The 22,848-nt window shown below is 42.8% G+C and overlaps 1 protein-coding gene across 1 annotated transcript in view; it reads left to right on the top strand.

The window, feature by feature from the left end:
• FAM169B (family with sequence similarity 169 member B) overlaps positions 1-22,547 on the top strand; it is a 61,433-nt gene extending 38,886 nt beyond the window's left edge. Inside the window, exons 5-6 of the mRNA XM_035024046.1 lie at positions 18,192-18,374; positions 22,087-22,547. Coding sequence (XP_034879937.1) covers positions 18,192-18,374; positions 22,087-22,232 — 329 coding nt within the window. The 3' untranslated portion in view covers positions 22,233-22,547. The remainder of the gene's footprint in view (positions 1-18,191; positions 18,375-22,086) is intronic.
• Positions 22,548-22,848: the final 301 nt, after the last annotated feature.

The raw sequence follows: 22,848 nt of genomic DNA on the forward strand, positions 1-22,848 counted from the left end.
TCTTCATTTCTTTTCTTTAATGTTACCAATTAGCCGTCAGGAAAAATACCATTGCTAATAGCTGACATGTGGCTCAAAAGCACACTGGATGCCCAGATTTACAGACATTACCTCAGAGGAGGGGGAGGTCGGCCATGATATCAAGGTCGGGGTAAAATACTGGGACTTATTTTTAGGGGCTGCGATGAGAAGTGAGTGTGATATTAGGACCATTTTGCCTCAGGGATTTGGTCTCTTTCTTTAAAGTTGTTTTCTTTAATGCTTTCTTGAGTTTTTTAAAAAGCTGTCAACATCTCTACTCCAAGCAGTCCCAGCCCTGTCCTTCAGTTCTTATTAAGTCCTAAATTTGAGCAAGAATAAAGTTTCCTGGTGAAGCACCACGGACATGCTGTTCTCCTGGTTTACATGTTTTTCTCAGGGGGTTCGGAAGGCTGATTATGGTGTTGAGCTTTGTTCACACTGTGTTTGTTCCACTGGTCCAGGATGGAGGAAATCCACTTTTCTCCCTTTTCTCCCTCTCAGTGTGAGATGACCAGTTTCCCATGCAAGTAACTCTGGTAGTTAACTGTTTGTCAAGGTCAGTCCAGATACTCAAGTAGAGAGGTTGGTTGTATCTGCCTTGTTCTTCCAGAGGCTGACCCAGAACTCAGAGTGGAAGGAGGACCTTAAGATGTCGAGCTGAGGCAGACTAGACTAGGTGCTTGGATTTCTGCCTCTTCTTCATTTTTGATGAATTCCACAAATTTGGTGGAAAGTTCTCTGAAGCTGCTTACTGGGTCACGCCGTTTCATCCATGAACTGATTTTTTTTAAGTGGCAATTGAATTTTAGTTACTCAATTTATTTCATTTAAGAAGTACAAACCAGTAGAATATATGCTTCAGGTATACCTTTCCAATTCAGACGTTTTTTTTTTTTACTGTCTTTTGCTGGATTAGCTTATTTTTAGAGAGACAGAATAAAAATATTTCTGTTAGAATAATTACATACATGTTGCCACCAGCCATGTGTGAGATTTCCTTGCCAATACTTGGTATTGTGAGTCTTTTTAATTTTACCTATTCTACAAGGTGGGAAGTAGTATTTAATTTTGGTTTTAATTTGCATTTCCCTAATCGTGAACGATATTGATTATGTTTTCATGTGCTTTGTTGATGGTCACGTATCTTCTTTAAGTGTCTGTTAAATATTTTAGCCCATATTTTATTGGGTTGTTTGCTTATTGCAGTTTCTTCGTATGTTATAGATGGCAGTTCTTTATCAGATATGTATTTGGAAAACATTTTCATTTTGGCACAACAGTATTTTTCAGAGAGCAGACATTTGAAATTTTGATGAAATCTATTTTTTATCAATTTACCAATTTTCATTATATTCAGTTCAAAATATTTTCTAATTTGTGATTTTTATGAGTTCTTTAAAGTAAGTTTTAAATTTCCAGATACTTCAGATGTTTTACTTATTTATTTTTGATTTCTAACTTAATTCTGTTGCAGTAAGAGAATGTAGTCTATTACATTTTAAGATTTTAGAAACTATTGAGAATTGTTTAATGGCCCATTATATGGTCTGTATTGGTAGACATGCCCTGTGGACTTGAAGAAATGTGTATATTCTGCAGGTATTGGGTTTAGTGTTCTGGCAATATCAGTTGGGATAAGGTAATTAATAATGTCATTTAGATTTTCTGCATTCTTACTGGTATTTTTGTCTAGTTCTATCAATTTCTGAGAGTTTGTTAAAGTCTATGATTGTGGATTCATCTCTCATTTTAGTTCTGTTAGTTTTTACTTTAAGTGTTTTGAAGCTTTGTTATCAGTTACATCTATATTTATGATTGTTATACCTACCTGATATATTGACCATTTTATCATTATGAAGTCCCCAATTGTCTTCAGTAATATTTCTTGTTATGAAGTCTGTTTTGTTTGATATTAATATATAGACCCATCATCTTTCTTATGCTTATTGTTTGCATGGAATACATTCTTTGTAGCTTTTTACTGTTAGTCTGTTTATGTCTTTATTATCTGAAGCATATATTTTGTTGACAGAATACAACTCGGTCTTGGATTTTATTTATTTATTTATTTACTTTTAGATTTTATTTATTTGTCAGAGAGGGAGAGAGAGCATTTGCATGCTCACACAAGCAGGGGGAGTGGCAGGCAGTGGGAGAAGCGGGCTCCCCACTGAGCAAGGAGCCCAGTGCAGGACTCAATCCCAGGAACCTGAGACCTGGGACCTGAGACACTTAACCTACTGAGCCACACAGACATCCCTGGGCCTTGGATTTTAAACCTAGTCTTAAAAATGTCTGTTTAAAAAAAAAAAAAAAGTCTGTCTTTTGAATGGAGTGTTAGTCCACTTACATTTAATTATTGATATATACTGAGGTCTTCCCTTTTGCAGTTTGTTTTGTGTCTTCTGTATTTTTTGTTCCTCTGTCCCTCCTTTGTGTGTTCTTTTATTTTAATCAGATATTTTTTAGTATTTCATTTTAATTTCTCTATTGGCTTTCTAGTTCTATATTTTTGCATTTTTAAATTTTTAGTTTTTGCTCCAGGGATCACATATGCATCTTAAAGTTTTCCCAATTTACTTACAGTTAATACTGAATTACTTCAGATGAAATACAGAAATCTTGCAACAGTATATTTTTGTTTACCTCTTATTTACATAGTGTTATTGTTATATATTAGATCTGTTTATGTTATAAACCTATCATTATGGATTTATAATTTTTAATTTAGTAGTCATATGTTTTAAAATAAATAAATACAGTTAAAATCTTTCTCACATACTTATCTTTAAAAAAATTTTTAATATAGGTCCCACTTGCCATTCAGTGTCATTTTTCCTTTAGGTCGAAGTACTTCCTTTAGAATTTGCTGTAGTGTGGTTCTGCTGGCAACCAATATCTCAGTTTTTGTTTACTGAAAATCTATTTTATTTTGCAGTCATATTTGAAGGGTAGTTTAGCTGGATATAGAATTATTACTGATAATTCTCCCCAACCCCCTTCAGTGCTTTGAATATGTTTTTCCAGTCTTCTGGCTTTCATAGTTTCTGGTGAAAAGTCAGCCAGTTATTTATTATTATTCCCTCATACATAACATGTAGGTTTCTCTGATGGCTTTCAAAGTTTTCCCTTTAACTTTAGCTTTTTTGTAGTTTGACTGTAGTGTGTGTCTAGGAATGATTTTATTTTTGTTTATCTTGAGGTGTGGTGAGCTTCTTGAATCTTTATGTTTTCTACCATATTTTGGAAGTTTTGGGCCATTATTTCTTCAATTTTTAAAAAAATTCTGCTTTCATTGTTCTTTTCCTGGGATTCCAGTTGTGTGTATGCTGGGGTGCTTCATAGTGTCTTAAGTTTTGTCTCAGAGGTTTTATTCATTTTTCTTCAAACATTTTTCTTTGTTGGATAATTTCTACTGGCACATATTCAAGTTCGCTTGCCATCTCCAGTCTGTCGTTGAGCCCATTGAAAATTTTTAGTTATTGTAGTTTTAAGCTCTAGAATTTATATTATTTTTTGTAGTTGCTATTTCTCTGTTGAGATTTTCCATATATTTCCCTTTAACTTTTTGAATTATTTTATTTCAATACTTTGAATATATTTGTAAAGCCATTTTGAGGCCTTTGCAAAATTCAACATCTGGGTCTATTTAAAATTAGTTATATCGACTACCTTTTTTTTTTCCCCCTCTTGAGTATGGGTCATACTTCCCTGTTTTTTTTTCATGTTGAATAATTTTTGGTTGAAAATTAGATGTTGCAGATATAGTGTAACAACTAATTTTTTTGGTGTGTGTTTTCTGAGGATTTTTAGATTTTTGATCTAGTAGCTGTTCAACCTGCCTAGATTTAAATGGTAGACTTTGTCTCCTTTGTGACCTGTAGCTGCTGACATCTGTCTGTGTGACTTCCCATGGCTGTTTCTTTAGCCTGGCCCTGTAGAGGTCTTCCCTGTGCCTGCAGATTTGGTGGCCAAAGATTTGAATATGGATTTGGCTTACCTTTCCTGTTTTTTTTTTGTGGTTTTGTGTTTTATTTTGTTTTGTTTGTTTTTGGCTCCTGCTGGTTTGGGGTTCTGTACTTTCACTGTTCAAGCCCATTTGGCTTCAGCTCTCTGCCACTTGAGCTGTCTCAGTTGAGGAATGTCTATATTTGAGAAAAGCACCAAACTCTCAGATCTGATCCTGTGTGGTGCCATTTTTCAAACTATCTCTCTGGTCTTTGACATATTTCTTGTTGGGTTCCGTGGGGGCTCCTTCACTCATGTGTAGGCTAGTTGTAAGCTAGGGATTTGGGCAGTTGCTCTGAATTTGAGTTTGGTTCATTCTGTGGTTCTTATGCTGCTTTAACTTTCCAGCTACTTTCTTAATCCTAAATCTGATCTCTGACACCTTTAACTGGTAATTTTTCAGCTTTTCCCACCAGTGGTTTCTGTAGCTTTGGGGGTTGAGTTATACCCCATGGTCAGTAAACTGCAAACTCATAGGTTTTACCTAGTCCAATTGCAATTTTCTTTTCTTTTCTTTTTTTTTTTTTTTAAGTAGGCTCCATGCCCAGTGTGGAGCCCACCGCCAGGCTTCAACTCACGACCATGAGATCAACACCTGGGCTGAGATCAAGAGCTGGACGTTTAACCAACAGAACCACATAGGTGCTCTTTCCAGTTGCAATTTCCTGAAATTAAATTTTCGTCTACCTAGTGGTGTCTTTAAATGATTTCTTACATTTATTTCTTAAGTAGTTATTATATGTGGGATTTGCGCGACCATTTCCTTCCACCACCATTATCTGATGGGGATCCTGTTCAGATATGGATCATAGAATTTTATTCCTTTCCTTCTCATCTTTTTCTATAATCAGAGAGAGGGATATATCTTGATGAATTAAGAAATGGTTTATATAGCAGGGCGCCTGGGTGGCTCAGTCGTTAGGTGTCTGCCTTCAGCTTGGGTCACGATCCTGGGATCCTGGGGTTGAGTCCTGTGTGGGGCTTCCTGCTCGGTGGGGAACTTGCTTCTCCCTCTCCCTCTGCTGCCGCCGCTGCTTGTGCCCTCTCTCTCCGTCAAATAAATAAATAAAACCTAAAAAAAAAAAAAAGAAAGAAATGGTTGATATAGCAGCATATAAGTATGTTAAACAAAACGATTTAGTTAGTGAATAGATATATTTTATTATGTCTTATTATTTGCACACATGATTTACGAAAAATCACAGTGAATACATGTGGTTTAATGGACTACAATAGGAGGAGTTTGTAGTTCACAAGTTCAGAACAGTTAACGTTTCTTCAGTCTCGGCTCTGTCCTCTGTGCTTGTCAGGGCATTATGCAGTGTTTTTGTGGATATGGGCATAGCACATGGCATGCTTCTCAACTTCGCAGCATTACAATTTTTCCTTTTGATTCAGAATATCTGTTAATTTAGCTTAAGCTGGGCTGCAGTGTATAATTTCATTCTGAGAGGAAAAGCAAATGTGCAGATTCACTGCATAAATTGGATCACAGGGGCCAGGGGTCACCTATTTAAGAGTATACATTGTTTCTAAGAGCTTTCTTGGCACATACTTTTAAGTATTTTAAAAATTTATTAGACAGTAAAATTGACCTTATTTTTTTTTGGCTTTATAGTTCTGTGAATTTTGACCTATGTATAGATTCATATAACTACAACCATAATTAAAATACAGAGTAAAATCCACCATCCCCAAAACCTCCTTCATGCTATCTATAGTCATTCCGTACCCCCTAGTTGCCACCTGAAACCCCTGGCAACCATTGATTTATTCTCCGTCACTATTGTTTTGTCTTTTCTAGAGTGTTATGTAATGGAATCAAATAGTTTGTAACCCTTTGAGACTGACCCTTTTCTTCTTCTTCTTTTTTTCTTAAGATTTTATTTATTTTAGATAGAGATAGCACGAGCAGAGGGGAGGAGGAGAGGAACAGGGAAAGAATCTCAAGCGGACTCCGAGCTGAATGTGGAGCCTGACCTGGGGCTTGATCCCAGGACTCTGAGATCATGACCTGAGCTGAAATCCAGACCCGGCCACTCCAACAACTGAGCCACCCAGGCGCCCCAAGAGACTGACTCTTTTCACTCGGCATAATGCTATTCATCCAAGTCAATGTGTAGATCAGTAGTTTGTGCCTCTTTATTGCTGAGGAGCACATTCAGTTTGAAACAAGTGGGCGCCTTTGTATAGGCTGAATGAGATCTTTTCAGGTAGACCTCTCTTTGGGAATATTTTCTTAATAGGCTGGTTTGCATTTCTCCCTTCATTTGACTGTTCAGTAATTGTCTTTTATATGAAATAGTGACACTTCAGCCATTTAACTATTTTATGTTGAAATTCTCCCTAGGTAATCAAAACTAATGAGGTTTTACTTTAACTTTTGTTCTCAAACCACTAGTCCACAAGACTGTTAGCTTTCAAGGGAAGAAAATCCTGGACCGGTAAGGGGCGAGTTGGCCAATTTGAGGCAGACCTAAGAAGTGTTTTGCTTTTGTATAAAAATCTAAAAAGAACAGCTTTATATTTCAGATGTCTGAAAACTCCAACACTAATGCAAATCATAAAAGCAGGAGTGACACTTAAAAGTATTAAATTAGGTGATTTGCAATCCAGACAAGCATGTGACCTTCGAGATGGCAGTGATGTTTCGAAGTGACCTCAGCTGCCCTGCTCATCGCAGTGGGGGGGGGGGGGTGAGGGTCTTCTGCTCTCCCCTCCCCCAGATGTCCAATGCCACAGATACCTCCTGCTGGGTTGTCTCATCGGGCAGGCCCCCCCCAGGCCCTCTTCTGGACTTCAGCAGAAACATAAGTAACGAAGGTGGCATGAGTGGGGAGTGCGGTGTTGGATCAGGTACCGACTGCTGCCCAATGAGAAAGGGGTTGCTGTTGATGAGGAATGGAGGTCCCCTTGAAGACGGGGTATTGGAGGGTGCAGGGAGAAATGCACAGGATGCAGCCTGGCTTCGTCTGCTGGGATGTGCACCAGCAGCTGCTGCATTCTCAGCCTTGCAAACCTGCTAACTTTGCCCACTTATATCTCCTGCTTCCTCATAGGCTTGACTTTAGTTTGCTACGATGCCCACCTGGCCTCTCCCTGTGCCTGCCTTAAAGGGCCAAGATCTATTGTGGTCCTCGTTTCACTTCATTTAAAGTCTCTCGGAAGAATCAGATTGGCCCAGCTGGCCTGTGGATTGGTTTTCTTGTGCATCATGGGTTCACCTTCAGCTTGACTGTGGATGGGGGGGCTGGCTTTCATGGTTCAGATATGGCCACCTGGCCTTCGTTTTTAGCTGTGGTGGGGCCATGTTAAAGGACCGTAGGCTGGATAGACAGCCCATAATAATCCATGGAAGAATCCTGTTTATAAAGTCTCAGTCTGGCCTGGAATACTTGCAGTCACCACCACCAGGCAGCCCTTCATTGCTGCACAGTGGACGATGTGTAATAGACGGAGTGCTCAGCAGACAGTTCGTGCTGCTCACATATTATTGGCTACAGGAGTTCTCAGGTTCCATCCAAGACCTGCTGCATCAGGGGCGCCTGGGTGGCTCAGTCGTTAAGCGTCTGCCTTCAGCTCGGGTCATGATCCCAGGGTCCTGGGATCGAGCCCCGCATCGGGCTCCCTGCTCTGCGGGAAGCCTGCTTCTCCCTCTCCCACTCCCCTGCTTGTGTTCCCTCTCTCGCTGTCCTCTGTCAAATAAATAAAATCTTTAAAAAAAAAAAAAAAGACCTGCTGCATCAGAAACCCTGGCGGTAGACTGGGCCCCTTCGATCTGTCTTAACAAGCCCTCCAGGTGACTCCCAAGGACTGAAGTTGGAGAAACACTCACCCAAGGCATGCATTCTCAGTGGGGAAGCATTGCCCCCAACAATCAAACCTTTTTTTTTTTGGGAAGCAAAAGAATCATGGATAATACAATGGTCTGTGGCTCTCCAAACCTAAACCCTACCCCACAAAGTGTTATTCCTTAGTATTTAGTTGGGGGGGAGGGTGGTGATTAGGAAAAAATGGCTCCTTAGGTTGGTAATAATGAGAAAACATTTGGGCAACACCACTTGAGAGTGTATACTTAAAAGAGAAACTGCGAGGGGCACCTGGGTGGCTCAGTCAGTGAAACGTCTGCCTTTGGCTCAGGTCATGATCCCAGGGTCCTGGGATCGAGTCCCGCACTGGGCTCTCTGCTCAGCGGGGAGCCTGCTTCTCCCTGTGCCCCTCCCCCTGCTCTTGCTTTCTCTCTCTCTCTCTCTCTCAAATAAATAAATAAGTAAAATCTTAAAAAAAAAAAAAGGAACCGCTAGCTGAAGCATATACTCAGCTTCTCCTGAGGGGACGCACAGCTGTCTCCCACAATGGTTGGACATGTGTATACTGTCACCTGCAAAAGGCGAAGAGTGTTTGGTGCTCCACATCTTTATCAACACTGGTATTGTCCAGCTTTTTTTGTGGTTGCTGATCCCGTGGCTATGAAATATTTTATTTTAGAGCCTATTTTCTGATCATTGCTAGTCGGATAGAGATGCCATCCATCTCTTACATGTTGATCTTATGTCTGTTAACCTTGCTAGACTTTCCTCTTAGTTCTATAATTTGTTGGTAGTTTTCTTTGGCTTTTATAATTTTCCTTTGCTCTAGGCCACGTGGCCTAGATTATGTGCAGGGTCCAGCACAGAGTTGAACTGGAGCAGTTCTTGCTCCTGTAATCCAAAAAGGAGGTGAATTACTGATACAGATTTTATTTATTTATTTATTTATTTATTTATTTATTTATTTATTTATTTATTTATTTATTTATTTGACAGAGAGAGACACAGCGAGAGAGGGAACACAAGCAGGGGGAGTGGGAGAGGGAGAAGCAGGCTTGCCGCTGAGCAGGGAGCCCGACGCGGGGCTCAATCCCAGGATCCTGGGACCATGACCTGAGCCGAAGGCAGACGCTTAACGACTGAGTCACCCAGGTGCCCCCAGATTTTCTTCTATTTAACAACCTGAGATAAAGTCAAGTTGGCCAAAGTTATTTAAGCAGATAAACTCTTTTCCCCAATATTTTAGAGATAAATCAAATTTCATGGCACCTTATAAATAGATTCCTCTTGTTTTTTTTTAATTCCTCTTGTAATAGTAAAATGAAACTTTTAGAAGAAAAATGATATAATTAATGCTTATCTCTAAATGTGTCTTGTTTGGGGGTGGTTCAGGTTAATGCATTGTTTTCAATTGTTCTCGAGAAAAGGCAAGTATTACAAATAGGTGTTATAAACGCTTAGTCCTCCCTGTAAAAGTGATGTTTTTCTGGAGTGGGCACTGGCAACTATGGCCTGGAGGTCAAATTCTGCTCATCGCCTATTTTTGTAAATAGAGTTTTATTGGAACATAGCCATGCCCATTCGTATTGTCCACAGCTGATTTTGTCCACAACTGCAGAGATGAGTGCTTGCTCCTAAAGCCTAAAGTATTTTCTGTCTGGAATTTACAGAAAAAGTTTGCTGGTGCCTAGTCCGGCAGATAGAATTTAAATGTCTCATACTTTAAAAAATAAAATGATTTTATGCAGATAGGTGTTAGCAGCGCTCCCTGGCGGGAAGAATTCAGGAACATCCAGATCATTTACTGATGTCTTCAGTAGATGCTCAGCTGCCCCAGATTCCAAGGAAGTCTGGCTCTGACCTTGTGCAGTGGGTTCCCAGGGAGTCTGGCTCTGACCCGGTTCCAAGGGATATCTGGCTCTGACCTTGTACAGTGGGTTCACCACCCACAGGTAGTATGATTGTAACAAAAGGAGAGTGCTAATGGCTGGCAAAAGTTAACACTTTTAGCTAGTTCTCTGTTGGGTTTCCATGGGTTAGGAGTATCCCAAATATCTTTATAGTCTGAACTTAATCTCTTGGACTGGCAACTGTTGCCTGAATTTGGATTTTTAGAGCAGTTATTCTTAAAATGTGTCAGAGCCAAGCGTCTCCAACCACCACGGACAGCATATTGTCTTTGGGATTAGCAGAGCGAACCTGGACAGGTGCTTCCTAGCACCCACAAATGCTACTTTGCAAAAGGAAACGCACCAAGAGCCAGGCTGCGTTTGGCCAGGCACTTGGCTATTTTGTGCCTTGGGTCCTCCCATCATAACTTCCCTGGGGCCCAGGTCTTAGTTCTCAAAAACAGCCGGCGGTGGGAATACACCCACCCACAGTCATAGACTGTTGTCTCGCCACCTGCCTGTTTTATCTTCCTCCTGACAAATCTCTCTCTTTGAAGCAGATTCCGTTTCTTCTATTACTTTCTGGCCGCCTGTTGCTATCATTTCCTCCATGGCGCACCATCTGTGAATGCTGTCTTAGGTATTCCAAGAATTCCCTCAATGAATTTGTGAAGTAACCCTCCTTGTCTTTTTCTGTGTTTTGTTGGGGTGCCTATTTTTAATGGACAGCCTGTTGTCACCACATTGCCTCCTCTTTGGTAGGCTTTGTTTTCTTCTCTCAGAGGTTCTGTCTTCAGGTCCTCCCAGGCTGTTGAAGGCAAAGCCTTCATTATGTGCAGTCTTAGTTCATGCCCCTTGGTCATGGTTTCCTCAAAGATACCTTATTGATTCTGCATCTCCTCGAAAACAGCCAGAGTGGTGAGCAGAGAAACCAGCCCCTTACCGTGATCTAGATTAACTTTGTGCACCCTCTTGAATTCTGTTTGTTAATATCGGTTTAAATTTTTTTGACTTATGCTTAAGAATTACTGTTGTTTAGCTGTTTTTCTGATCCTTGGCTGTTTTTTCCTTTGTCCTTAAAAGGTTAGACTCATAGACTAAGTTGGAGAATATTCTCCCTTTTTCTGTTCTCTGGAAGGCTTTCCTTGGAAGTTTGGTAGAACTTATATCTAAAGCCACCTGGCCTGATGTGTTCAGTGTGGGAGAGGTTTAAACTACTGAGTTCATGTTTTGATGCTCATAGGAGCATCATTAGTCTTTCTGTTTTTTTTATGAGTCAGTTTTGGTGGTTTGTATTGTCCTAGGAATTTGTCCTTTTCATCTGTTTTTAAGTTTATTGGCTTAGAGATATTTATTATATTCTTTTACCTTTGAAATTTCTGCCACATCTGTAGCCATATCTTTATTTTAATTCCTAATGTGCTTTATGTATGGTATATTCATTCTTACTTTAGCAACTCTTAAAATTTTAAAAAATCCTTTATATTGTATTTTTGTGTTCTATTTTATTAATTTCTATCCTCCTTGTCTCCTTCCCTTTATTATTATTATTTTTTAAAGATTTTATTTATTTATTTGACAGACAGAGAGACAGCGAGAGAGGGAACACAAGCCGGGGGAGTGGGAGAGGGAGAAGCAGGCTTCCCGCCAAGCAGGGAGCCCGATGCGGGGCTCGATCCCAGGACCCTGGGATCATGACCTGAGCTGAAGGCAGACGCTTAACGACTAAGCCACCCAGGTGCCCCTCCTTCCCTTTATTTTCTTTGGGTCTCTCTCCTGTTCTTTTTCAGTCTTTTAAATTCTGATGCTTGGCTTGTTAATTTTCAGTTTTTCTTGTTTTTTTCCTATCAGCATTTATGGTAAAAATGATCTCATCCTGCTGCCCATTTAGCCAGTTCACCCTGGTGTAGCCTCATGGGTTGAACATTCTGACTGGTTTGTGCTTTACCATAGTTTTGTTTGTTTTATTTTGTTTTATCCCCACCACTGACTATGAATTGTAGTCTCCATGGATCTGTTCCCATGACCTTTCTTTCCATGATCAATTATCCTCAGGTAAAAGACCTTTCTGGATATTTAAATTTGCCTGAGAGACAGCATCTTTGTTCCGATTTTGAACAGTGCCCATCTGGAATATGCTTTAATCTCCTAAGCGTTTTAGGTACAGAAAACCTGTGTAATCACTGAAAGTAATTTTAGACACGAAGCAGCCAGAAAGAAGAAGAAAGGGCACCAAGAGGCCCAGAGGTCTTGGTTCTTTTTTTTTTTTTTAAGATTTTATTTATTTATTTGAAAGAGAGAGCATGAGAGAGAGAGAGCACAAGCAGAGGGGAGGGGAAGATGGAGAAGCAGAGTCCCTGCTGAGTGAGGAGCCCGATGCTGGCCTCGATCCCAGGACCCTGGGATCATGATCTGAGCCTAAGGCAGATGCTTAACCGACTGAGCCACCCAGGCACCCGAGGTCTTGGTTCTTGGCTCAGTTCTGCCACCAGCTACTTTGGTGCTGTGGGCTGGTCTGAGTTTGCTCGGGATCAACAGGCTCTCTATGAGCTGATGAGAGGCAGTTGGGCAGGTGTTACTGATAGAAGGGAGCCAAGCCCTTTGTTGTCTGTGTGTTTTGTTTTGTTTGTTTGTTTTTACTTTTCTTGACCCTGTCACCTGCCATGTCTGTAAAATGGGTAGAATGAATGAGATCATTGCTGGGGTTCTTCCCAACCATCCCATGCTATATGATATGATTTCCTTAGGCTTGATGTGCTGATGATGAGAGTCTGTTGACATGCAACCAGCTCATTGCCTCTGCCCCTGTTCATAATCACATAATATTCTTATTACAGCTAATTAGTATCCTTATTAAAACAAACAAACAAAAAAGCCAATTCTTTGGGTTTTGGGAATTGATTTTAAAGATTATATATATATATATATATTTTTTTTTTTTTTTTGAGAGAGGGAGAGAGAGGGGAGAGGAGGGGGGGGGGGGGGAGGGACAGAGGGAGAGGGAGAAGCAGACTCCCCGCTGAGCAGGGAGCCCTATTGATCCCAGGATCCTGGGATCATGACCTGAGCTGAAGGCAAACGCTTACCCCGTTGAGCCACCCACGTGCCCCAGGAATTGATTTTAGAAGATAAATTTTATTTGACCAACCTGATGGTATGATTAGCTGTTAGAAAGGGCTGGTGGGATGCTTTTGTTTCTTCTGCCTCTCTCCCTCCCCCAGCTTTTTATTTTGAAATAATTTTAGATTTACAGAAGAGTTGCAAAGATAGTTCAGAGTTCTTGTTATACCCTTCACCTACCTCCCCCTACTGGTAATACATGACCATGGTATGGGGATCAAACCTAAGAAATTAACATTGTTAATTTTTTAGCAATGTCCTTTATCTCTTATAGGGTTTGATCCAGGATACGACCTTGCATGTAGTTTTCAGATTGTCCTAGTTCCCTGGTCCGATCTGTGACCATTTCTTTGTTCTCCTTGTCTTTCATGACCTGGACACTTTTGAAGAGTACTGGTCAGGAGATTTGTGAAATGTCTCTTAATTTAGGTCTGTCTGATATTTTCACATGATTAGAGTGGGATATGGGTTTGGGGGAAAGTGAAGTGTCCTTGTAATCACATGCTTCCATCACACGTGAAGGTACATGATGCCAACATTACTATTAGCAATGCTCACCCTGATCACTCAAGGGGGTGTCTGGTAGGTTTCTCTACTGTAAAGTTACTATTTTTCCTCTTTTACACTTGATTGTATCTTTTTCATATAATTTCAATGTAATAATTTTATTGTTATTATTTATTTAAAGATTTTATTTATTTGAAAAAGAGAGAACATGTGAGCAGAGAGGGGCAAAGGGGGAGGGAGAGGGAGAAAGAATCTGAAGCAGACTCCACACTGAGTGGGGAACCAGATGTGGGGCTCAATCTCACGACTGTGAGATCATGACCTGAGCTGAAACCAAGAGTCAGATGCTTAACCCACTGAGCCACCCAGGTGCCCCAATACAATAATTTTAATACAATTCGTTGAATCTTTTAAAAATCAATTTTGTTGAGGTATAATTTTACACTCCATAAAATTTGCTGATGGTAAGGGATTTCTAAAAAATTTAGAGTTTTGGATATTTCCATCACCCCAAAAAGTTGCCTGTTTGCTGCCAATCTCTGTTTCCACCCCAGCTCTAGGCAACCCCCAGTCTGCTCTCTGTCTTTATCAATTTGCCTTTCCAGGGTATTTCATCTAAATGGAATGATACAATATGTGGTGTTTTCTGTCTGGCTTATTTTACTTAATGTTTTTGAGGTTCATCCAAATTGTAGCAAATACTAGCTTCCTAGGAATAGAATTGGTGGGTCATCTGATAAGCACATGTTTAACTTTAAGAAACTGTCAAATTATTTGACAAAGTAGCTTTACCATTACACATTCCCATCAGCGTATGGGACGGTTTCAATTTCTCCACATCTTGTCAACATTTATTACTGCTTGTCATCTTGACTATAGCCATTTTTTAGTAGGTCAAAAGTAGCATTGCATTGTGGTTTTAATTTTCATTTTCCTAGTGGTTAATGATGTTGAGTGTCTTTTCACTGATTATTAACCGTTTGTATGTCTTCTCTGAAAAAGTGTTCAGATCATCTGTCCATTTTTAATTGGTTGTTTTCTTTTTATTGTATTGTTAGAGTTCTTTATATAGTCTGGATATGTCCTTTATCAGAAATGTGATTTGTAAATATTTTCTGCAGTCTAACTTTGAAGTACAAAAGTTAACTTTAATGAAGTCAGATTTGTCAATTGATTGTGCTTCTGGTATTGAATTTAAGAACTCTCTGACTAACCCAAGGTTGTGAAGATTTTCCTCTATGTTTTCTTTTGAAAGCTTTATAGTTTTAACTTCTATTTATGCCTAGATCCATCTTGAATTACGGTTCTCAACTCCTTTTGATAAGTATTAAGGAGCACAACTGATGAATTATATGATATGAGTATGTTTACTTTTGTAAAAACCACCAAGCTGTCATCCAGAGTTGCTATATCATTTTGCATTTCCCCCAACAATGAATGAGAGTTCCTATTGCTCCACATCCTCACCAGCATTTGGTGTTGACAGTTCTGGAATTTGGTCACTCTATTAGGTGTGCAGTGATATCTTGTTGGTTTAATTGGCATTTATCTGATGACATGATGTGGAGCATCTTTTGATACGCTCATCTGTTGTACGTATACATCTTTATTGAGATCTCTATTAAAATCTCTGGTCTACTTTTTACTTTTTAATCAAGTTGTTTGTTTTCTTACAATTGATTTTTTAAAGTTCTTTGTATATTTCAGATAACAGTTCTTTATCAGACAAATGTGTCTTTTGCAAATATTTTTTCCCAGTTCATGCCTTGCCTTTTCATTCTTTTGACATGGTCTTTCACAGAGCAGCAAATTTTAATTTTAATGAAATTCAGCTTGTCAGTTTTTTCTTTCATGGATCATGCCTTTGTTGTTGTATGTAAAAAATTTATCGCTAAACCCAAGGTCATCTAGATATTCTCTTGTGTTCTTTTCTTTCTTTTTTTTTTTTTTAAGATTTTATTTATTTATTTGACAGAGAGAGACACAGAGAGAGAGAGTGAACACAAGCAGGGAGAGTGGGAGAGGGAGAAGCAGGCTTCCCCTGGAGCAGGGAGCCTGATGCGGGGCTTGATCCCAGGACCCTGGGACCATGACCTGAGCCGAAGGCAGACACGCCCAATGACTGAGCCACCCAGGTGCCTCTCTCTTGTGTTATTTTCTAGGAGTTTTGTAGTTTTGCGTTTTATATGTATGTCTGTGATTCATTTTAAGGCAAGTTTTTTGAAGGGCTTGAGGTCTGTGTCTAGATTATTATTATTTTTTTTCATATGGATATCCAGTTGTCCAGTATCACTTACTGGGACTGTCCTTTCTCCATTGACTTTACTTTGCTTGTTTGTCAAAGATCAGTTGACTATATTTGTGTGGGTCTAATTCTGGGCTTTCTGTTCTGTTCCAGCTTCTTCCCTTAAAAAAAAAAAAAATTTTTTTTTATTTATCAATATCCAGTCATCTCACCACCATTTGTTGAAAAGACTGTCTTTTCCTTATTTGAAAAGGGCACCTTTGTTGAAGTTCAAAGTGTAAGAGTTTATTTCTGGACTCATTTCTGTTCCACTGATGTATGTGCCTATCCTTGCACCAGTATCCCACTGGCTTGCCTGCCTTGATTTTATAAGAAACCTTGAAATTGGGTAGTGTAAAACTTCCAACTTTACTCTTCTTTTTCAGAACTGGGTTGCTTATTGTAGAGACTTTGCATTTCATGTCAATATTAGTATCAGCTTGTCAGTGTCCACAAAAATGCCTGCTGGTGGGGCGCCTGGGTGGCTCAGTTGATTGTGTCTGACTCTTGATTTCAACTCAGGTCATGATCTCAGGGTCATGAGATCGAGCCCCGTGTTGGGCTCTATGCTGGGTGTGGAGCCTGCTTAAGATTCCCTCTCTCCCTCTCCCTCTGTCCCTTTCCCTCCCTCCCCACCCCCTGCCCTCCCTCTCACTCTCTCTTAAAAAAAGAAAATGCCTGCTAAGATTTTGATAGGCATTGAACTTACAGACCAGTTTGGGAAGAATTGCCATCTTAACAGTATTGAGTCATCCAATCCATGAACATGGAATGTCTCCATTTATTTAGATTTTCTTTAATTTCCCTTGACAATGTTTGCTAGTTTTTCAGTATTCAAGATTTGAGCTTCTTTTGTTTAAATATATTCCTAAATACCGACTCTTTTTTAAGGCTATCATGAATGGAATTGTATTTTTATTTAACATTAAACCTTTTCAGCTTTGGAAGACTTTATCATTTGGGGAATGTTGTTCTCATTGTCTGTAGAAGTTGGAAGTTATAGAATTCCAATCCAAGTTTGTACTATCATTTCAAGAACAATGAAGGTGAAATTCAAATACTCTACAATTACCATCTCAAGTGAATTTGGTGGTATTGATCACTGGCCACAGATTATTTATTTCATTCATTTTCCCACAAAACCAACCATTCAGCTCACCATCCTTTTGATTGACAGTAGGTGGCTCTGCTTTTTGGGGGTGGCTCGATGTTTGCTGGGACCACAAGGGTACCCAGGCCATGTTTCTTTCATGGTGACAGGCTAGTCCAGATTTGTTCTTGGGGTGAGTGGCAGGGATATGAGAGAGAACAGATGGGCACTGGACCCTATGTGGCCAGACCCAGTCTCTTGATGGCAGGTGCTTCAGAACCACATGTAAAGGGATGTGGATACAGGAGGGGTAATAACTGTGGCCATTTTTGCAGTTATTATGGTAGCATGTGTCTCTGCAACTCAGTCTGGCCGATTAGAATTGGAGTCAGTTTTTTGTTTGGGAGATTACCCACCTTCTGAATCTTGGTGGGGATGAATACCTCTTTTTCCAATAGGAGCTGAATATGCTACATACTCCTTCTCCTGGACTCTAGTGCATCTAGGACACAGGCCCCTGTGCAGCTTGGAAGAGAGAAAGATGATGTAGTAGGCTCCATGTAGCACTGATTTTCTGGTTAGGGTGATGACAGAGGCAACTGGCTGCAACACTAAGCTCCCATTGCAGAAACAGCAACTGTGCTGGTATTGGTGCTGGTTGCAGTGAAGTTCAGTTCAGGGTAGAAAAGTGGGAAAGGGGGCCCCTGGGTGGCTCAGTGGTTAAGCGTCTGCCTTCGGCTCAGGTCATGGTCCCAGGGTCCTGGGATCGAGCCCCGCATCAGGCTCTCTGCTCCGCGGGAAGCCTGCTTCTCCCTCTCCCACTCCTCCTGCTTGTGTTCCCTCTCTCACTGTGTCTCTGTCAAATAAATAAATAAAATCTTAAAAAAAAAAAGAAAAGTGGGAAGGGTGCCAACTGTCACCTCTCCTGCTCTGCTATAGCAAGGTCATTGATATCGTAGGGGAAACAGGACTTAGTCTATTCGGGGTAAATGTACTTTGCCTTAATAGGACATGATGACCCCTTGTTAGAGTTACCAAAACAAGTCCATGCCCTAGAGATGTATTGGGTGGATCTCCCAGCCCGTACAGCCTGGGTTCATGGAGAACTTCGATGTCGCCCAGATGCTTCTCATTGGCTTCAAGTGTCTCTGTGAACTGTGCGTGGTGAGGGCAGCATCTCAGGGTCTTGGGTGCATGAATGGTCCATTCACCTGGGTTTGCTTTTCATTTCCGTGCAGTAGTCTGGTGGCTGTCCTCCCAGTGATCAATCACATGTGGGCTGACCCGCCAGCTGGGGAGAACTGGTGGTTTGGGAGGATCTGCTGTCTTGTCAGGTTGTTTCGTCAGTGATGTGAGCCCTTCTTCCAGGTGGTACCAATGACCCGGCTGTGTGGGCATTCTGCAGGGTTCTGGCAGCTTGGTGCAAGTCTGGGGCCAGTGCATGTCACTTCCTTTCCCTGCAGGCAGCCTGTGTGGTGATGGCACAGGTGTGTGCTACCTGCTGCCTGTCTTCGACACCGTGTTTGTCAGGAGGACGTACCGTCGCCAAGGCCTGGGCATGGCCATGCTGCAGGACTTCTGTGAGACATTCCGAGAGGACGAGGCTCTGGGCGTCAGTTGGCCAATTTCTCCTGCCATGTACCAAGGTAAACCCACCTTGTATCAGGAGGAAGAGTTGGGGTAATGGTGATGGATAACACATGTGCGTTCTAGGTGACTGTGAGGAGGGAGGTTCCTTGGCACTCTCGGCATGTGGGTCTTCTTTTCCTCCTGAGAAATCTCCCATTGCTTCCGCACAGATGAGGCTTTATGCTGTATCACAGGCGGCGAGCCCTTCCCAGCCTGAGAAATAATTGGTTTAGAGCTAATAAAAAAGAAGTCACAGGGGCGCCTGGGTGGCTCAATCGTTAAGCCTCTGCCTTCGGCTCGGGTCATGATCCCAGGGTCCTGGGATCGAGCCCCGCATTGTGCTCTCTGCTCAGCCGGAAGCTTGCTTCTCCCTCTCCCCCTGCTTGTGTTCCCTCTCTAGCTGTCTCTCTTTCTGTGACAATTAAATAAATAAAATCTTAAAAAAAAAAAAAAAGAAGTCACACAACCTCAGAGAGAAGTAGAATCCAGAGAAGTGCGTCTGTGCTGCCAATTGCTGCTGGGCGCTCAGAGGGCCTTTGCTCCTTTACTTGAAGCTTAGAGCCCATGACGTCATCCTTTCCACTAGAAGCTGCAAGCGATCCTTAGGAGCTTCAGCTGGGAGGGCAGCTGGAGTGCAAAGGCAAGCTCTGACAGCACTGAGCCCCCAAGCACCTCTGTAGCTCCTACTGCAGAAGACAGTCCCCTCTTCCATTCTTGACCCACTGAGTCCCTGTATTGGTCAGAGTTCTCCAGAGAACAGAACCAATAGGATGTAGATATATAGAGAGAAGAGATTTAATATGAGGAACTGACTTTCATGATGTGGAGACTGAGACTCTCAGGATCTGCAGTTGTTAGCAAGCTGGAGACTCAGGAGAGCCGATGGTGTCCTAACAGTCCAAATGCCCACAGGCGCCAGACCCAAGAAAAGCCAACAAAAAGTTTTTGGTTCAAATCCAAAGGCAGTAAAAGATCGATGTCCCAGCTCAACAGGCAGGAGGAGTTCCCTCTTACTTGTGGGAGGGTCAGCTTTTTTGTTCCATAATCAGGCCTTCAACTGATTGGATGAGGCCCACCCACATGCAGGAAGGCAATCTGCTTTACACAGTCTACTGATTCAAATGCTGATCTCATCCAAAACACCTTCACAGACATACCCAGAATAATGTTAGACCAAATATCTGGGTACCATTGGCTCAGTCAGGTTGGCACTTAAAGTGAACTGTCACAGTCCCTTTCCATATTCTGGAAGAGAAATCTTTATATATATTTGTCAGAGGAAATGAAAAAAGCTCTGATACTAAACATCACATTCCAAGTCAGTAAGGAGGGCAGATTCTGGTGGGTATTTCCCCAGGGTCCCTTTGTGCCCCCCCCGCCCACGAAGCCCACCCACCCCACATTGGGTTCTGTTTCACTTCTTGTGATACAGATGTTTTTGGACCCTTAGTATTGAGTTTCCAGTGCCATTATCATATGGGGAGAACAGATAAGAGAGAGAAGGTAGGAAAGGTAAGGAAATTTCTGTTGCTCTGAAGTCCTAAGAAAAGCAGGTGAAACATATTTTCAAGTAGGTTTAGTCATTTCTTTGTATTTCCAAAGTCTTGGTCTATAATTAAACTCTGAAGATCCTTGAATTTCTGCAAAGAGCATTCCAGGCTTACTGCATTGTGTTGCTCACTTTGAGGTGTTGGAAAGTTCCAGAACCTAGGCAGCTGGTTCTCTGTCCACATGCCTGTCCTGTTCCTCTCATTTTTTTTTTTAAGATTTTATTTACTTATTTGAGTGAGAGAGAGAGAGAGAGCACACAAACAGGGGGAGTGGCAGAGGGAGAGGGAAAAGCAGACTCCCTGCTGAGCAGGGAGCCAGATGTGGGGCTCCATCCCAGGACCCTGGGATCATGACCCGAGCTGAAGGCAGATGCTTACCTGACGGAGCCACCCAGGTGCCCCCCCCCCCCTTATTTTTGCTTCGGCTCTGAGACCTTTGTTTGAGTGCATTGGCCTCCCAGGGCAGCCACCTCAGGTTTCCTAGGGAAATAGCAGCCTCCAAGGGTGGGGGGCTGCTCCAGGGCCAGCTCTGCTGAGACCCTTGCAGTGTTCTGTGGATCCCTATTCTCCCTCCTCTTTCTCTGCCCTGCAGAGAAAGAAGATATGAAGGTGCTGATTCTGAAGCATGCTACTTGTCTTAGGGGTTTCAGCTTCCTAGCCAAGGATGCTGGGGCCTCAGGCTTTTATATCACCCCTGGCTGTATCTGGGCATGTAGGTGAATAGGTAGAGTGTGGAGAAAGAAGCTTCTGGAGGCTCAAGCCTGGATCCAGGTGCACTGACTGCACCCTTCACTGACTGGCTTTTATTGAGTACCTTTGAATGGACAACAGGGACTCCTGTCCACAGCCCCATTCTTTAGAGCCCCCTTGCAGCTGTGACTCCATGGCGTCAGGAGTCTGTGGGCCCAAAAGGATATTCCTCCTGGGTCCAGGCCACTCCTAAGACAGCTCAAGGTACTAGGTCTCCAGGATTCCTGCCAGTAGTGCTGAGGGCTGGAGTAGACTCCATCCCTGGATCTGTGCATCTAAGGGTGGACCATGCCACCAGTTTGCATGTCTTTAGACCCCAGGGACAGCCACTGGTGGGACGTGGATGGAGTGTGGGCATGGTGTCCACATTTGTATGCACAGGCCCCTTGTGGTGTATGTGTGTGGGGCTGGGGTAGGAGGAGAAGCAGGTGGGCAGCCTGCTGGGGGCCGGCTCTCTTGGTATTGCCACATTCTGGTGCAAAACTCCAAGGAGTCCAAGAAATTCTAAATTTGAAACTGGCTTTCCCTGTTGTTATGAAGTTATATTTGTCAAGATAGGAGAGCAGAACATTCTATCTAGCACTCTGCTAGCTTGGCTTACACTTTCTGAATACTTAGTGTCATGCTCTGGAGGTTTCCATCTGTGCTGTTGCCCTGGGCCGGGAAATATTAGGAGAGGGCCTGATGGTGTCCCCATGGGCACCTGCAGGACCAGGAGCAGCTTCCCATTTGGCTGGATTTGGGGCACTGCCGTGTGAAAAATGCTCACCCTGTGAACGTGGACATAGAAGTCTATAAGCCTTGAGATGACTCTGGAATCAAGGCATCTGCAGAGGATGTGCTGGAAGGTTCTGTGGGAGAGGAGAGCTGGGGAGGCTCAGGGGGAGGAAGGACAGTGCCTGAGGAGAGGACAGTGTGGGGTGATGTTATGGCCTTAATTGGGTCCCCTCGAGTCTTATGTTGAAGCTTCAGTCCCCCACGTGACTGTGTGTGGAGGTGGGGCCATTAAAGAGGTGATTAAGTGAGGTCATATGAGTGGGGCTCTGATCCACTAGACTGGTAAGAAGAGGTTCTTATTTGTAAGAGGGGCCGGGACACAGGTATAGAGGGAAGACCCCGTGAAGGTACAGCGACAAGGCGGCCCTCAGCGAGCCTCTGCCTACATCCGGAGGTGGGACTCCCTTCCCTGACGGTGAGACAGCGAGTCTGCTGTTGAAGCCCCCCAGTGTGTGGCGTTCTGTTATGGCGGCCCCAAGCTAAGATGGGGGTAGGTGAAAGTGGGAGCACCAAGTGGCAGGTGAGAAGGTGAAACGGTGGTTTGTGCGGAACAGTGAGCCAGGGCGGGGTGGGCGGGGCCTCGCCAGGAACCGGAAGTGCCTTGAGAGGCAGAAGGGGGCGGGCCTTCCTGGCTCACAGTGCGCGTGCTCAGTCTGCAGGAAGTTCCTGTTGGCCCATCCGGAGGAGCGGGGTCGCCTGTGGGAGGTGGAGCCCCCAGGAGCCTGGGGCCAGCGAGGCAGCATCTGGCTGAAGGTTCAACTGCAGCAGTCAAGACCTCCAGACTGTGAGTCGCAGTGAGCGCCGTGCCCTTTGAAGCCCGGGTTAATGCGTGCTGATGGAGTCAGGCCGGTACAGGTGTTCTGTTTAATGTTGCAAGAACCGAGGGGGGAGGGAGACCAGGGTGGGGGCTTCTTGTCCTTGGCCCACCGTCCTTTCCTGAACGAACCACACCTTCTAAACCTTGCGCTAGATCTCCCCCAGTTTAGCTAAATCAGAAGCTCTCAGGGACGGAGGGGCTCCTCGTTTATAATTAGAAGGATCTCTGAAACCTAGATGAATGTGTGCACCTGGTTAACAATTGGAAAGCCACACAAGGGTTTATTTACTCTGAAGAGCCAGCCTTCCATGCCCCCTCCCGCCACCCTTGTGGGAGATGACACGCATCCGTAAATGGTAGCGTTGCATAGATAGCATTCTGCAAAGGAGTACCTTGTCCTTCCTGTCCTTTTTACTGGCAGCATAGTATGCTGCTGGGTGGAGATGTTGTTTATTTGGGCAGCCCCGGTTACAGACAGACACTGTCCTCAGTTTGGGGTGTTAGAGCTCCTTGGTGAGTTTGCTGGCGGGGTGTTGATGGAGGGGGTTTTCGAGCAATGAGAACAGGTGGAGGGTCCCAAAGGGAGGCAGCGGCTGG

Source organism: Mirounga leonina, unplaced genomic scaffold, assembly GCF_011800145.1.
Source record: "Mirounga leonina isolate KUSES-001 unplaced genomic scaffold, KU_Mleo_1.0 Mir_178, whole genome shotgun sequence".
NCBI classification, from domain to species: Eukaryota; Metazoa; Chordata; class Mammalia; order Carnivora; family Phocidae; genus Mirounga; species Mirounga leonina.